Here is a 17,362-nt window from a genome sequence, read left to right as displayed (position 1 = left end):
GGAGGCATCACGGCTCAGTGGCAAGGCAAAAGCTTTGAAGGCAGATGGTCTCTGCTTACATCCTTGGAGAGCTGCTGCCAGTCAGTGTCCAGCATCCAGCTGGATGGACCAGTGGGCTCACTGAGTGTAACCTAAGGCTATTTGTATGCATTTAATGCTATTTAAAAAACTGAAGGCACAAAAAGCAACTCAAGATCAAATACGTGTTCGAAGGTGTAGGAACACACGCCCACAAGAAAATGGCAGCCATAAAATGGGTAACACTAACATGGATCCCTGGAGTCAACTACAGAGGCTAGATCAGTCTTCTTCAGCCACTTTCCACAAATATTCCAATATTTCCCCTGCTGTTAAAGTTTCAGAAGACTGTACCTAGAATGTGATCATTCCATCCAACAATATTACAGGGCTGACCTTTTGTGCCAGAAAGCTGTAAGGTTCTTGGAAACCTAATAAAACAGGCATTTACCGAAAAGGACAATAAATGAATATGTACATTTAGCTATCAGTTTCATCTCACAGAATAGGCATATGCGACTTCAATCATTCTTAGCCAGTGTGGCCATGGGAACTGCATGGGGGTCACACCCGGACAGCACCAGCTTAAGGAAGGCTGCCCCATGTTTTTCACCTGTAATTCCATAATAAAAAAAGGCAGAATGTGATAAATTAAAGTAAGAGCCCATACTCTCTCTATAATGTCTAGCATATCAGTGAAAAGCTAAAATTCCTTCAAATTTCATTGAAAAACATACTTCTGGACACTTGAGCAACAACAGAAATAAACATAACAAATACCTGTAATACATTTTCCCATAATCTCCTCTTCTTTAGGAAAATGCTGAAAAAGCTCTCCTGCTAAGCACTATTTTTTAAAAACAGTTGTACTATTTGTTCATTTAGAGAAAGGTGTCTGCACCCACCACTTTCACAGCAAGCAATGTTCTTCTAATGACATTTACTACCTCCCCAAATTACTGTATTTAGTTTCCTTCAACTGCTAGGCAAGGAGACATGGAGCGCATCCCATTAATTAATGGTTCAAAAGACGCAATGCAGTGGAAACGTACAGTGATGTAATCACTCTGAAGTAATGGAACGATCCTGGTGTGAAGCGGTTGCAGCCACCAAAAAGAGCCAGCACACCAGCTGAGGTCCAGGAAAATAGTTGCTCTGTCTCCCTCTTTCACAGTGATACCAAGGTGTTGTTCTGCTTGGCAGGACGACAAGGACCTGGCCCTGCAGACGGACATGTATCCCAGCAGCACTGATCACGGGGAACTTGACTGTGCATCCCACACCATCACTAATAATAATAATAATAATAATAATAACAATCACTTACCAGCCGACCAACCAAAATCAATAAATAAAATATTTAAAAAAATTAAATAAATAAAAATGGCAAAACGTCCATGGGTGTCCTATTACTGGCTCCCCATTGAAGTCCGGGCCCAATTCAAGGTGTTGGTTATCACCTACAAAGCCCTTAACGGCTTGAGTCCTGGTTACCTAAAGGGGCACTTACGTCCATATGTGCCCTCCCGCTCTTTGAGATCGGCGGCAGAGGCCCTTCTCCGGGAGCCCTCCGGGAAGGACATTAGGAGGGTGAATACCCAGAGGAGGGCCTTCTCTGCGGTGGCGCCCAACCTGTGGAATGCGCTCCCCAGAGAGGTCCGCCTGGCGCCGTCATTATTTGCTTTCCGGTGCCAGGCCAAGACCTTTTTATTCAAACGTCATTTTAATTGTTGATTTTATTTATTGATTTTAACAACCTTGGCCAGGATGTCTCCAACTGTATTTTATTGTATTAATGATATTTATTTATTTGTAAGCCGCCCCGAGGCTTAGGCAAATAGGGCAGCATATAAGTCTGTTAAATAAATAAATAAAATTACTGTTTTATATGAACCAAAATACACACACTCTCTCTAACTCCAGGATGAGGAACGTGGGGAACATGCGGCATTCCAGATGTTATTGGACTGCAGTTCCAATCATTACTGCACCATTAGTTATGTGGTCCAGGGATAATGGGAGCTGCAGTCCAGCAGCAGCTGAAGACATGCTTGAATCATGTCTTCCCGTTACGTATCTCAGAGGGATAAAAATGTGTATTAAGGCAAGACCTATAGCTCCTTGGATACCAGTCAACTACTTTGCAGACAACCTCGGCTAACTGACAGATACATGCTTACATACGTGTGCATGTACACACGCACAGCCAGGTGCCGGTACAATTTCTGCATCGGGCAAAGCAGACTGTAACCCATGAAAGTCTATGCCCCTCTACATCAAGTTGCCTTTAAGAAGCCACAAGTTGTGTGTATCAGGGTTATACATTTCCCAGTGACTGAAAAATAAATGTTAAAGATGCAGCACTATAGATGCCGACAAAAGAGGAAGCACATTTGCTCGATAGCGAATTTGTTTGACAGTTTAGCGCCAAGACAGTAAAATTAGGTCTCCATTTCGAGTATGCTGCATTGCACCAGTGGTGCGTGACATCACAGCAGCTCAGCAGGCAAGTAACTGATCATGAAGCGAACAATCACTCATTGCGCTATCAGTGAAAACCTGTTACGTAGAACAGAGATCCAGCAGACACTGGAATAGGAACAAGGAGTGCTTGCCAACGCTTCACCTTAAAGCGATCCTTGTGTTATCTCTCACCTGAAGCCATCAACAACTGTTTGCAGCAAACAATTAATCGACTCCAGTTCATCAATTCCAGGCAGAAGGGTACAGTGACAGCACAGTGCCAGTTCTGCACTGATCTATACAGCATTTTTGCCAATACAAAGTCATCCGTTTTTGCACCCTAATTAGTTGTGAAACTGAACTAAAATGAGACTCAACTGATCCGATCTGAGCCAGGTGATACTTTGACAATTATTTAGAGTTTGTGACCTGCTGCCAAAAAAAAGGAGAGCTTTTTCCTCTGCCTTAATCTGCTCTTTCAGTAAGGAAGCCCCAATTTATACATACCGTCAAGGTGGGAAACCTGCTCTGAGGAAAGACAATAGGCTGTTTCTCATTCATACACTGAAACTTCCATATGAGGAAGAGGAGCCTGGTTTGAGACACCTACTTAATTCAGGCATGAACGACTTGCAGGAACACAGCCTTTCCCGTTTTTCATACTTGCTGCCATTTGCATGTACCACCCTAATGCCTCCCTGTTTCTAGACAATGAAATTATACTTTAAGAATGTGCTGGACATCTTGTCTACACTACACCCATCCTGCATCTTTCAGACTCTACCCATACCATCCATTTTTAACGCAGGCCAGACACCGGCTTATAAACAATTATCATACGTCTTGAATACCTGGAAAAATCCTTGAAGACAGGCAGGTGTTTGCTAGTTGGGCATTAACCCTGGCTTAACCTTTCAAGTAATATTTGCACACTTCTTGACACAGTCTAAACAGCCATCCAGCAGTTGTATAGCAAGCAAGCAAAAACCCAGAGCTGCCCACAGGTTTTGGAAATGCGTTCCCCAAGACATTTTTCCTTTTTAAAAAAATAAAAATACAAGGCTTCTGGCTCCTAGTGAAAAAAATGGGATCATACTATACCGCCATCTACGACTACCACTATTAATGCAATTCTGAAACAGAAAAATGAAGACTGAAGTCGACAACTTTCTGCCTCCTCTCCCACCGCTTTCTGAGCAGAACACAGCAACCTAGTGAGAGAGAGAAATCACTAATTTAATCCACAGTTGTCAATTATGCTCTGAAGTCAGGAAACCAATGTAGAAGGCTCTTCCTTTGATAGGGAACCCAGTAAGTGCTCTCTTGACCTGCTCCCTTATCCAACAAAAATGAAGATCTTACAACAACAACGAGAATAGAGAATTAATTTGATTCCAAATTCTTTCCATACATCCCTGGTAGCACCAGACTGACTCAGGTTACGTTTGCTCAAATGTTTATATTCTGGTAGTTTATGTATAGGAAAAGGTCATCTTCCTGTCCTGAGCATACATTGGAAGAGCTCAAGAAAAGCTCTTAGCCCAGCAAAGGTCTCAGACGGAGGACTTACAGGCTTGCTGTCCCCTGAATCACCAGTCGCAACTGGATCTGCTCCTTCACTGACTACAGCTGGGGAATCCTTCCTAAACTGGTGCCTGTTCATAAGTAAACTCTTCCCCACAACCCTCACCCCTGAATAAACCCTCAACAAAAGGATCTCCTGGTAGTGAAGAAGGTCTTCTGATGACAACCCTGGGTGTCCCATCTGGTTCATTGCCACAGGTGCTCTTCAGAGCCTTGGGACATTGGAAAAGAGTCAGGAGCCACTCCAGGCTCGTAGTGGGATCTAAAGATTCTTTGGGAACTCAGACTCCTGCATGGCATTTGTAAGTGTGAGGCTGACTGAAGTACCAATCACGCTTCTCCAATGAGATCTCCCTCGGGGTTGGGAACTGGGTACCTGGTTCACCCTGCCAAAGAAAGCGGACTGCTATGCCGTCCCTGTGGCAAGAAATCTCAGCTGCGTTCAAGAGATACCTTTCCAAGATATTAAACATTTGGATTTAGAATGGCTGTTCCCAACATTATATATTATGTCGACCATATCAGCAAAAGATGCATATGCATATTGCATATAGGTGCTTATTAGGGGTACAGATGAGTTGCGTTGCCCATGAAAGCCCAATGTGATGTAAGAAACACAACCACTGAGGCTGCATAGCCATGTTCTTCTGTTTCAGCAAAACCAAATAGCACAAAACAAGGGAGAAAGAGTTTCATGGCACTTCAAAGACTGAGAGATCTGCTGGGCTTAAGCTTTCAGGGACTAGGTACCATTCCACATAGCCATACAAATAGTAGTATTTTCAAATACTACTAGATTCCTCTTTATCTTACTACTTACTACCTTTGCAAATAGAGATGCTACTAGTACTACAGTCACCATGCTGGAGACCGTATAACATACTGCCTCCCAGAAAAAACCGAAGGAGGGCAAACTTCTTAAAAATGAGACAGTACATGCAGGAAATTTAAAAGACAGCTTATAGCAGAAGCCATATGACTCATGCAAGACAAACCATCAATTATATTTTAAACCTATCAACAACCAGTCCCATTCACCAGAGTGAAATCAGGTCAGCAGAATCAAAATAGGGAATATCTAATAACTGGAGTTGGAGCTGCTATGGAAAAGCAATTGTCATGTACACAGAAAGTTGTAACTGTCAGTATCTTACAGGAGGGGGTTGCCACTACAGAGTGGTTGGACTCAGGAAACTTGAGTTCAAGTCCCCCCCCCCCCGCCTCAGTGATGAAGCTCTTGGGGTGTCCTTGGGTCAGTTGTTGACTTGCAGCCTACCCTACTTCACAGAGTTTTTGTGTGGGGAAAGGGACAGGAGGAGGAACATGGGCTCCACTTTGGGCTTTCTGGCAAAAATGGCAGGATATAAATGAATAAACATAGTTAATACACTAGAATCGCCAAGTGTGTTCTCATTTCCACTGCAGTGGGACAGACAACAACATGGCTGGCAACACTGGAAGAACAGTGATACAACACATAAGTGGATCGCTAGTTCTTAGACCAGAAATCAGCCCCAATCCCAAGTCACGTGCTTTTCCCACTAGGCACCAGAGCTGGGAGAGCGGCAAACTTACTTGAGGTTCCCACAAATCAAGGGCTCCCACATATACTGTCGGCCCTTGCCCTGGTCTCGCCACATGGCTCACCAGAGCCTCCCATACACATAGGGTCCTCTTTGGGGGCCCTGCCGGTGCCCCTACATCGTATCTGCCCCAGGTCCCTCAAACCCTATGGATCACTCTGTTTCATTTCCGATCCTGTTCTCCTCCCCTCACTTCCAACTACATCTACGCCCTTTATTTGCAAACCGTGAGACTGCAGATGCAATGAGAACACAAACAAGCAGAGCGTGCCTATACATATTAAGATCCCTTGCTAAACTTTGCTGCGATTGAGAGAGGTGCAACCCGTCAAGCACCTGCTCCTCAGAGTGAAACTTTTCCTCGCAGCCAAACACACAATATACGACTCCGTGCTTCCTGCTGAAGTCTTTTAAGCCAGCTTTCCCCATCATCTGACCACTCTGGCAGCCATAAGCAAGATCAGAAAGGTACCAAATCACCCATGTGCAGCACATTACACAGTCAAGTGCATTCCAAGCCAAGGATCTCGCCATCCTCTTTTCCCTCTTTTCAGAAAGGATTACAAAAGCGATCCTCTCTCAGCACTCGCAGGAACTGGCAGCCCCTCCAAGCTGAGTGTCGCAGGTTACACAATCCTCACCTTCTCTTTTTACACACACTTCAGTCTTACCTGCCATTCCTGCCCTGCCTTCAGCCACAACTTAGACCCCTTCCATTACTCACCTGCAGGAGCAGGATTTACCGGTCTGGAGTAGCGTGTCTGCCCCATTATGAGATCCTTCAAGGTATGCTCGAGAAAAAGAAAGCGAAAAAAGGAGAGCCTGTTCCAAGGAGAGGCATGAGCTTTCAGAGGATGACAGGTCAACTCCCAGAAAAGTTTGTTGGTCCCCCAGGCTCCAGATAATAAGAGCGGCCCAAAGTCAGGAAACGCCCGGCGAGGTTGGCCAATGCTCTGCCCCTCTTGTATTTCCTGTGCCCCCAGCAGCCGGGACGCTCGGTGTGATTCTCTCAAGTATGCTCCCTTGCCAGCTCCCTCCAAGGAAGAATGCCTGTCATTCCACAGTGCGTACTCTGTTTAGGGCTGGATCACAGGAACGGGGAGGAGCCTTTGAGTCAGAGAAGCCAAATCAGAGAACTCCTCCTTGCTTTTTAAAAGCAGTTTTTAAAAGGCTGGGAGAGGGCGTGCGGAAGGCTTCCAGTGCTGGACAGCTGATAAACAAGCCCCTGTGAATTGCTGTCCTTTGAAAAGAAATCTGAGCTCCCTGGTTTTTTCTTGAGAAAAGGATGGGAGACCACTTGAAGTGGATTAGTTCTCCCTTGACACTCTTCACTAACTCCCTTGTACCCCAGATCACAAGGGCCGAAAGAGTGGTAAAAATACAGAGGAGTGGCAGTGTCTGCATTGGCACAGAGCAAGGAGAGAAGAAAGAGGTGGCTTGTTCTTCTGGATTAATCAACACAGAGTACAAAAGTATGGTTGTATATGGTTTTTCACATTGCATCTCTTCCACCCAGGAGAGAAAATCCAACAGCAACATAATTTACTTCCAGCAGGAGGGTATATTCAAGTTTTTCCATCTTCGGTCTGTTACATCATTATTACCTCCTTTTCCCGCCTGTAGTTCCCTGCAGAAGGCTGCAATTTAGCAATATCAATTTTAAAACAAGGTTCATAGATTCCTCTTACCACTTCTAGGAAAAGAGGGTGGGGAAGCTATATGTTGTGCCCATCTCAGCCTTCAAGCCTCTGTTTACCATTAAATAAAGCACACAGAAAATCAAAGGTAGCCATGCTGGCCCACGAGGAAAACAAAACAAAACCCACATTTAGGCAATGCTTTTATTAGGGCCAACCAAACTTCCACACTGTGCAAGCTTCTGAATTCCTCAGAACTCTTCATCAGGCTAGACATTTGCTGATATTTTGCTTGGTCCTAATAAAGGTATCCACCAAATGAAGGTTTCCAGAGACCTGCTTCACATGTAATGACAACTCTGGATATGGACTGACTACAAGCTGTTGCTGAATCATGGACTTGTCATTATGTGAGACCCCTGCATTACAGTTTAACTATGGATTATTAACCATTGGCAGAACAGAGTTCACAACCCACCAACAAATCCCAGATCCACTTCCTAAGTGGTTAATACTTAACAACAACCCAGAGTTAACCCATAGTGCACAATTTGCATGTAACAACAAACCGTGAGTCAGCAACAATGCACAACCTGGGTTGTCGTTACATGTGAATCAGGATGTACAGTTCCTGCCATCCGCATATACACAACCAAGATAGCAGGTGTGTTGTGGCATGTTCCAGATCCCAAACAATGGACACTTCTACATTCCTTATATATGTTTAATAACTAAAAAATTATGTTAAAATCAAGGTTTTCTTAGTTAGATTGCACAGAGTGGTAATCAAAAGTTTATTTCAAGAATGGCATTTTATTCATTCATTTAGTTCTTACGCACACTCTAGAAGTGGTTAATAAGCATCATGCATAATGGAAATATGAACTTGAATGGCAGGCCTAATTTGCATAGTTTGCTGTACATAATAACCCTTCTGGGCCCATAAACTTGCAAAACTGGAACACAATTAATTGGGCTAAGTGCAGGATCAGTTTCACTCTTGAATTCAGTGTGTGATGTGTTACATCAAAATAATTGACATTTCTTAAGATCTTGCGTAACTTAGGGTAATATATGAGATTCAGATGCTTTCCTGATACCTGGCAGATGATTATTATCATTTTGAAACACTGACGTAAATGGTGTATGAACATCGGTCACTGAACACACACTGAACAAAGTGTCAGGAGAAAGCTTCACATTTCTGTGGATTGCTCTAATGCAGCCACAGGATTAAATAGAATACAATGTGGAAAGGATAGATCAGCGAACTGGGGGATCCCATTCATCTGACCCTGGAACATCTTCCAGTTGCTGAGTTTGCATTTCCTTCTTCCATTTTCAACCTTGCAAATGGATAAAGTCTCGACTATTCAAGACAGCTTCAGCTGTGCCATACGTCCACGATGCATAGAAATGTAATCATGGGCAGCAAACCACTCTGCTTCTTCAAGAAGCTCCACTTTGAGCCCAAGTTGTTTGCTCTGAAGCACTGAGAAAACCTTTTAATGCACAATCACCCAGGACTCAAAGTCCAAAGGTGCCAAAGCTTCAGGTTCTGCAAGTCAACAGATAAGAGCCTCTGGCTTAAGGACGAGTCTAAGGGAACTTATTTCCTCAGTCAAAAGGGATGATAGATTTAAAAAAAATCAATGAATGATCAGTAAATTGATGAAGTCTAATAGCCCATTCTCAGATAACACTCAGCAAGATGTAGCATCAAGTGCTATGAAGATTTTGCTGTTGCTGTATGAAGATACATGTGAAATAGATGGATGTAGACAGTTGGGTGCCCTTCAGATGTCTTGGACTACAACCTCCATAATCCCTTATGCTGGCTGAGGCCAATGGTCCTTGTAGTCCAAAGCATCTGGGGGACGAAAAAATAATATGCAGAGCTTTCCATGGTACAGACCTGAATTTGCTACAGTATTTCTAAACCAAATATCAGTGCATAATAGCCCTCGCAAAACAGTGTAAGATCACCCATTTTTAAAATACACATGCTCTTTTTTAAATGAACCACATAAATTAATCCAAACAAGATAAATTAGTAAGAAGCAGAATGAGAAAAGAACGAACGCTGAACGTTTCTGCTGATAGAGCATGTGGATAACCAGGGGGAATCGATTCCATAAATGTGCAGCCATCACCAAAAATGCTGTGCCCCTAGCACTGAGCATCAACATGGAACATGTCAGAGATGGAACAGAGGGCAGAGATTTGGACAGAGATCTTAATACATAGGCAGATTTGGATGGCTCCGTCTGATGACCCTAAGTGTTTCGGGCAGCATTTTCCAAGCTGCTGCCTTCCAGATGTTTTGGACTACATATTCCAGCTTCCTTCAACATTAGTCGTGCCAGTCAGGGCTGATAAGAGCTGAAGTCTAAAACATCTGGAAGTCACCAAGGTGGGGTAGAGTGGTTTGGGGTTTTAAATGTTAAAACTGGCACTGTAAGTTGAGACCAAAGAGGCAACTAATGTACCTGGTACAGAATGAGTCTAATGTGCCCACCGTACCTGCTCTCTGATCAACATTCCGTACCAACCGCAGTTTCCAAACAGACTATGTAGAGCGCATTACAATAACGCACCCCAGAGCATGACCCACCAGAGCACTCACTACCAAGGCTATTCCAAGGCCATGCCTACTTTCCCTAACTAGGGGCACAGTTCACAACCCAACCATAGTGGTAAAAGGCACTCATGGCCATCCACATCACCAGCACCTCCACTGGGAGGGCCAAGCCAAAGCATACTCCTCCTCTGCACACTCAACTAATTTGAATATTCACAATGGCAACACAGGACAGACTGCACAATCTGTTGCTACGTGAAGCAGTTCGGATAGAAGCTGGGCTTCCACTTAACTCAGTATGTGGCCAAAGGAAAAACCACCCTAGCCAAATGTCCAGGTCTCACAAAGAACGACAGCCCCACACTCTGGGAATCAAAGAAATTAGGTAGTAATGGACAGAATTTCCATTACTACCTAAAATAGCTTGCAGCTTAAAATAATGCGACTCAACTCCAGGTGTGAAGGATAAGCACGAATATTTCAACAGGAGCAGCAAGGCTGACTGTGATCAATACAAGTCAGCAGAGCAAAAACAGGTTTCTCTGCAGAGAAGGTCAACTTTCGAATCCCCTGAACAAACATTAATAAGGCCTGCTGAGCCGCTAAGAGATCACTGAACTTTGATCAGGAAGACGCTGGGATCAAAACTAAGCCAGAGGTTTACAGCAGGGGTGCCTGATCTTTTTGGCTCCAACAGTGAGTAGAGGAAGACATGACGGTGTTGGTGCCAGGTGGACACGGGTGGACGAAGTGCCTCATAATGGGAGAGGGCACCATCATAAGACCCTCTCCCTAGTTATCATCTGAACTTCCCTCAGAGGGGACAGGCGGGAAAAGGAGGAATATTGGGGCATTTGAGTAGGCTCTGCTGTGTAACGCAGACTTTGCTCCATTCGAAGCAGCTATACTGCCTCCTTCTGGGACACAGGTGGGTGAAAGAGAGATTCCCTTCCCAGTGGCTCCAACAGGTATTGTTCTTCAGTTTTGGTGACAACCCTGAGATCCTGGGGAATATTGCTGTACCAGCAGGAGCAGTGGGAAAGCAGGAACGCTGATCAAAAGAGAAGGCATTCAGGAGGAGGAACAGGTCGCACGCTTTTGATTTATAGGGTGGTCTGTCGTGTTCTCTGCACCATATTGCAATAACAATCTCCCTCAACAAAAGGTGCTCTAAAGGTGACTGAAAGAGTAACATTTTGCTACCTGTATGATGCTTGAAGGAAAAGATAGGCTACACGTTTTAAAGACATCTGTTCATACCTGGACCCAGAGTATCCCAGAGGCTCTTCCACGACACTATTCCAGAGGCTGCACTCAATGAAGGTCATGGATAGTTCTCCTAGAACCAGGTCACTATAAGCAAGCACCTTCTTTTGACACTCCAGAGAGGCAGTGGGGAGCATGCAGCCAGCCAGATCTGCCGCAGTAAAACCACCAGCTCTCTCTGACCACTGGCCTGCATGGTTGGAGCTGATGGGCAATGTAGTCCAATAATACCTAGACAGCCATAGTGCTCCACTCTTATTTTATAGCCTTTGGGGAATATTTCAAGATGCTTGGAAACTTAAGTCTCTTCCTTATATCTGTTACAATTTTTACCATTTCTGTTGCATTACTTTACCTAAGCCTTCCTAGGTTCAAAATGGAAACACACAGTATTTCTCCTATAAAGCAAATGATTGGTTCCCAATCCCAGCTTCAGAAGAAGGAAATTGAGGACAACACAACAGGAATAAACAGGCACATAATACAGATCCCTGCTTGACGTACTTCCTTCCCAATGAAAGCCGTGCCATTCTAGAACACAAGGAAGACCTTAAATGCCTTCCCTTCTGTGACAAACAGAGAGGGGGAAAGAACATTATGTTATCAGGGCAAGATCAAACAGGAGTGAAGAAACCAGACAAAACCCACAGCAGAGACCCACACTATGGCCACACTCCCTGTCCAGGATGGAGCATGACATTTGCAGATGAACATGGATGGAAATTTATTCTGTGACTAAGTGGAAATGCATCACACTCCTGTCCTTTGAAAAAGCAACCAATCACAATGGAAGGACATCTCTCTGGACAGAGTTTCAGCTTCTTGCTTGTACTACATTAATCTATATTGAGGAGTGATTTGTACACAGCACGGTGCAGGCAAGATCACTTCAGCTACAGTTCTCTGCAGATCTTTCTTCCTACTTGTAGGTAAGGACAGTTGGCACTACATATTTGCTACTGCTATGCCAAGGATCGCCAAGTCTGCCAGAGGAACGCTTCCATGCGTGTGCAATCATAGGAGAGGCTCCAGATGAACCCCAGCACTAGTGATATCACACTTACATAAAGCAACGCTTGCACATTGTAACTAGCACTGCCAGGGCAATGCTGCCAAGTTTCCACAGCATCACATTACCCTCAGAGCACTAGTTAGGTTGTACACGCATTGATCTGCACTAGTGCAATGCTGCTAGTACAACTGCCAGTGCAGTGCTGCTACTGCTAGCATTGTTGGTCCTTGTCCACAGAGTTGGGATTCAGTGGTCAAAGTCCAGCTATTACAATAATTCAGGAACTGGGAAATATGGAAGCAGCTACTCCTCATCTCCTGCATCACAGCAGGTTCACCCAGAAGGTAAGAATAATGAAGGTATACCTGTAAAACAAATTGTGTGAGATTAGTCTAGTCAAGCATGATAAGGAAAGGCAAACACCACCAGCTGACTCTGTCTATGACAATCAGCACGTATATCCGTCATTATGCAAGGCAGTCACCACCACCCACCATCTAGTCCCCTCTAGGTGAGTTGGACTACAACTCCCAGCTCTCCTAGCTCTTGGCTGGGGCTGACTGGAAACCGAAGTGCAACTCGTGAGGAGCACACTAGGCTAGGGAAAATGGTATATGGCAAAGCAGCCCCATAACTTCTGATGAGAATAAAAGAGAAGCCTGAATAAAGCGCTTATTTTGTAAAATTCATTCTGGGGAGAAAACTCTTTCCTGCTAAGGAGGAGTTCCTTTTCTTTGAACTTACTGAGAAAAGAATTTTTCCGATGCCTCTTCTGTTATTTCAGCTTTCTTTTGTTCCACGACAGACAAGTGCCTTCTCTCTTGTCGCTGTTTTGCATGCTTGTAAGACCCCTATTCTGGCTGCCTGCCTTGAGCGCTTCACCATCACTACACGACATGTGGACAGAAAGCTATGAGTGTGGAACTGGGCTAAGCAGAAATCCTGAATCTGCCCACTCCCCCTTTAAATTAATTCAAACTAGTGGCCACCACCACTTCCATATGGTGCATGGAAGTTCCATGTGGCAGCATGTTCCATAGCTTTGCTACACTCTCCACTTTCTCCACACCATGCATCGTATCACCCCTTATGCACATTTTTTCCAGGCTAAATAGTCCCCGTTGTTGTAGTCACTCCTCATGGAGGAGTTGATCCAGTTCCTTGGTCATTTTCACTGTCTTTCTCCATACTTTTTCAAATTCAATAAAGTCTTTTTCCAGGTAAGGTGATCAGGGCTGAACACAGTATTCTAAGTGTGGTCACACCACCTGTTTGTGTAAGGAGAGTAAGATTTTGACAGTTCTACCTTCTATTCTATACTTAATTATGCCTAGCAGGGAGTTTGCCTTTTTCACAACAGCTCTGCATGGACGGATATGTTAGTGGAGCTGTCCACCACTAGCCCAAGATCCCCCAACTGCCAGCTCAGATCCCATCAGCCAATACATGGAGTTGGGATTTTTTGCTTCAAAATGATTTACTTTCCACTTGCATGCATTACGCTTAATGCTTGAAGCTCAGTAGGCGAGTATACTAACTGATGTATTTGCTATGCTCTACAATATGGATTTTAACTGGTTTCCGTCCACCAATGCAACACCTAATCTTCAGCGATTCCAGCATCCATGGTCCAAAAATCAACCATAGCAGAATGAGTACTGGAGGACCATTTTTGCCTAACCAAAAGCGGGCACTTGCTTTACAGCTGTCTCAGCTACAGGGACCTCACAGATTAGATAAAGGGAGATCCACGCTGGAAAAAGATAAAACCATTTAGACAAATAAATCAGTTTTGGATTTATAAACATTCCTGGAGGAAGCGCAAAGGAGGGGTGAGGTAAGAGCAATAGCATTCTGAACATTCTTAAATACTTTTGCACTGTTTCATCAGGTTATGCACGCGCACGCGCGCGCGCACACACACACACACACGGAGGGAGGGAGGGATCTCCTACTTTGGGATTGCGGTTAACTGGTATGTTGGATGTTCTGCTCATTTTTCTGTGTTGCTGCAGAACTAAGTGCTATTTTTCATGTTTCTATTACATAATGCACATGAACACAACCTGTAGCTGATGAAACTCTGATAAAGAATATGTGATGTAAAACATGGGAAAAGGTAGAGCTCTGCTTATTTCCCACAAAAGACACTATACCAACAGATCATTTCTGCTTGTTTCTTCCACTCCCCCAGTGTTATCACCACTTCAAAGAAACAGGATGCCATTAACTAAAGATATAAAGATCTAATTAGTCTCCATTTAAAGACATCCACATTGCAAAAGCCAGAATGTAACACGATCCTTTCAGAAAAAGCAGCTTATCAAAAGGGCAGTGCAACTTGAGATTTGGCAAAGGCATCTATCAAATATTTGAAGAAAGACCTTTAATATTTTTGCATCAAAGGTGGAATTGGAAATATTCCCTTTTATAGTGATACCAGAAACTTGCATAGTAATACCAGAAATCTCATGAATCAAAAGCTGCAAATCTCCACATTCAGGATCCCCTTACCACTATAAACCAGAAAATGTATCTAGATAATTGATAGATGATCAGGCAGTCATTTGGTGTAAATATGAACCATTCTAACTTGCTTCACTTAGAAACACTTTCCCCATTTTTGCAGGTGCTCAGCTCTATAACACAGACATTTGCTTCTCAAACTCCTTAAAATAGATGTTTTATCTCTGCAGACAACAGGAGTGCCAGTACCTTCCACCAACTCATGCCAGAGAGGATATGGGTAAATATTTTGTCTGTGTTTGTGAGCTTCACAACGCCAGGAATGCCAGATTGAGACGCTGCAAGCTCTCAGCTAACATGGCAAAAGAGACACTGAGCTAGATTCCAGGCCATAAGGTAAAGAGAAGTGGAAAAGAAAAGCAGAAAGTGTCATATGCTGGAGAAAAGCCCAGTTACTAAAAGGATCGTTTGAAATTACACAAGGCTGAAATATAGAAAATGATGTCATTTAGGCACTTTAGTTCAGGCCTCAGGATGGAAGCATCCAGAATGATTGTTCAGACCAGCTCTGCAAAACCGTATGACAGTTGCAAGAATGAGTATCATCAGATGTACATGCAAATTCTTTTGCTTGCAGGTTAACTTATTTTGAAAACACCATCTTGTCACGCTTTCTGTAAGGCCCCGTGTGCCCAAATTTCACTACCTTGAAGCAAGCTCAGAGGGTTTACATATGTCAGCCATATGCAATGACAGTCACATGAAGATACCACAACTACTCCAAGGCAGGCTGAATGCGTACACACCACGTGGTTAGGGATGGGGAATAAAACCCAACAAAATTGCTGGGTCCAAGCTGCAGTTGTTCCCAGGACAGTCTTAACAAATATGCCAGTAATTAAAATCTGATGCAGATTTTAATCCCCTAAATATACGATCTATTTTTCTCAAATTGCAATCTGACTGAGAATGTAAGGAACCCATCAATCTGTTTTCCCCCTGCTTTTTCTTCTCACCTGACCCCCAAATCACGACAGAGATTCTCCTTGCTTCCTATTTCACTTTTAGGACACAATCCCATGGCTTCCCAATACTGTCTGGGGCCCCCAGGGTAGGGGGTCTTCTCACCTGACCCCCAAATCACGACAGAGATTCTCCTTGCTTCCTATTTCACCTTTAGGACACAATTCCATGGCTTCCCAGTACTGTCTGGGGCCCCCAGGATAGGTTGGAGTCTCAGCTGCAGTCCTGGAACTACACTCTGTGGGCAGAGCAAGACTTGAACCACAGAGCGCCCTCCCTCTGCCCTTGCAGCTAGTATGGCTTTTCTGTGCCATCTGAGTTCTGCAGATGGAAGCCAGCACGGGAAGGGATCTGGGTGGGAAGAAGGGGGGGAGTGAGGCACCCTCATTCTCTGAAAAATCCCAGTATTATCTCAGCCTCTCTTTCTCACAAGGAAGGGACAAACCTTTAGACAGCTAAAACTGACATCTAAATGTTTTGTAGGGCAGGAGGAGCACAGATGCCGACCCGCTGTGTTCTTCCTGCCTTCCAATGAATGCCCATAAATCTTTGAATTCAGGTGTTTACGGATGGCCACCTTGGAAGGTGCCCCAGGTACTTTCTCCGATTGCACTTTCCTCCAAATACTTCACATTTTGATTCTATTTTTTAAATGGCTTGTAAAGGTTTGATTTTGAAAGGAAATCAGCCCCTTACTAAGCAGGAAACTAGTAAGACTTCCCTAAAGGAAGGAGCAAGGAAGTTAGATGAACCACACCCAAGATTTTGTGAGTCAGAAAGTACAAAGACATGTTGTCAAGAGCAAAACTTCTGGGAGGCAACATATAACACTGGAGGATCCAGGACTGAGGATCAAGAAAGGGCACACCAAGATGGGGAATTACTGAGAATCCACAACACTTTGTAAACACAAAAACAGGATAAAAGATGGAGGGATTAAAACTTTGGAAGCAATGTCTCCCCGGTCCCCATATGCTTACACATCACCCATCAAGGTCCTCCTGAGTGTTTCCTCATTGCAAAGTGTGGCAGCTGGAAAGAGGGTCTTCTCTGTGGCCCCTCCCCAACCAGGGGCAGAATGCCCTCCCCAGAGAACTAGGCCTGGTGCCCAATTTTGGTTTTCTTTCCATCACCAAGTTACGAGTTCTTTGTTATCCCATGTCTTTGCTAATTTAATCCCCATGACACATTAGCTATTTTAACTCCACTTTTATTAACTGTCTGATCTTAGCTTGTCATTTTTACCAAAAAATTACATTTGCTTTTGTACTTCCATCTTCTTTTATTGTCTTATTTTAAAATAACTGTATGACACACAAAGAGTCTGTTTGATACATTTCTTGTAAGTACTAATTATTACTGTCACAGCTGCTGATAATAATAATAGTGAGGACTGAAAGCAGGATCAGAGATAGTTTCAGTTCCAAGTTTATAAAGAAGCAAGGCTTCTATTTTAACCACTACTTTTCATCCATCACCTGCAATTTGAAACCACTGCTGCAACCAGGAAAGGGCAGGAGCCATTCCTATCAGAGGAAGAAGAGTAGGGAGAAGGGTTTCAAGGATCCCACCATACATCTGCCCCAAGCTTCTCTCTGCTTCTTTACGCATCTCGACTATATCAATATGAATCCTACCCCAAACCTTCACTTAATATTCAATTCATTTACATTGTATCCAAGCAGAATCAGAGTTTGGGAATCCCACCATTGTTTGGTCTTTTGGCTTA

The 17,362-nt window shown here is 43.9% G+C and overlaps 1 protein-coding gene across 6 annotated transcripts in view; it reads right to left on the bottom strand.

The window, feature by feature from the left end:
• PHACTR4 (phosphatase and actin regulator 4) overlaps positions 1-17,362 on the bottom strand; it is a 107,362-nt gene that overhangs the window by 31,838 nt on the left and 58,162 nt on the right. The window contains exon 1 of one of the 6 annotated variants that reach the window (XM_044435117.1): positions 6,373-15,868. The exons of the other annotated variants lie outside the window; for them this stretch is intronic. Coding sequence (XP_044291052.1) covers positions 6,373-6,418 — 46 coding nt within the window. The 5' untranslated portion in view covers positions 6,419-15,868. Of the gene's footprint in view, positions 1-6,372; positions 15,869-17,362 lie in introns of those variants that run through there. 6 annotated transcript variants of the gene reach the window in all.

The sequence above is a fragment of the Varanus komodoensis genome, unplaced genomic scaffold (assembly GCF_004798865.1).
Source record: "Varanus komodoensis strain SLA01 unplaced genomic scaffold, ASM479886v1 scaffold29_1, whole genome shotgun sequence".
Classification (NCBI taxonomy): Eukaryota; Metazoa; Chordata; class Lepidosauria; order Squamata; family Varanidae; genus Varanus; species Varanus komodoensis.
This window is presented reverse-complemented; position numbering and strand designations above follow the sequence as displayed.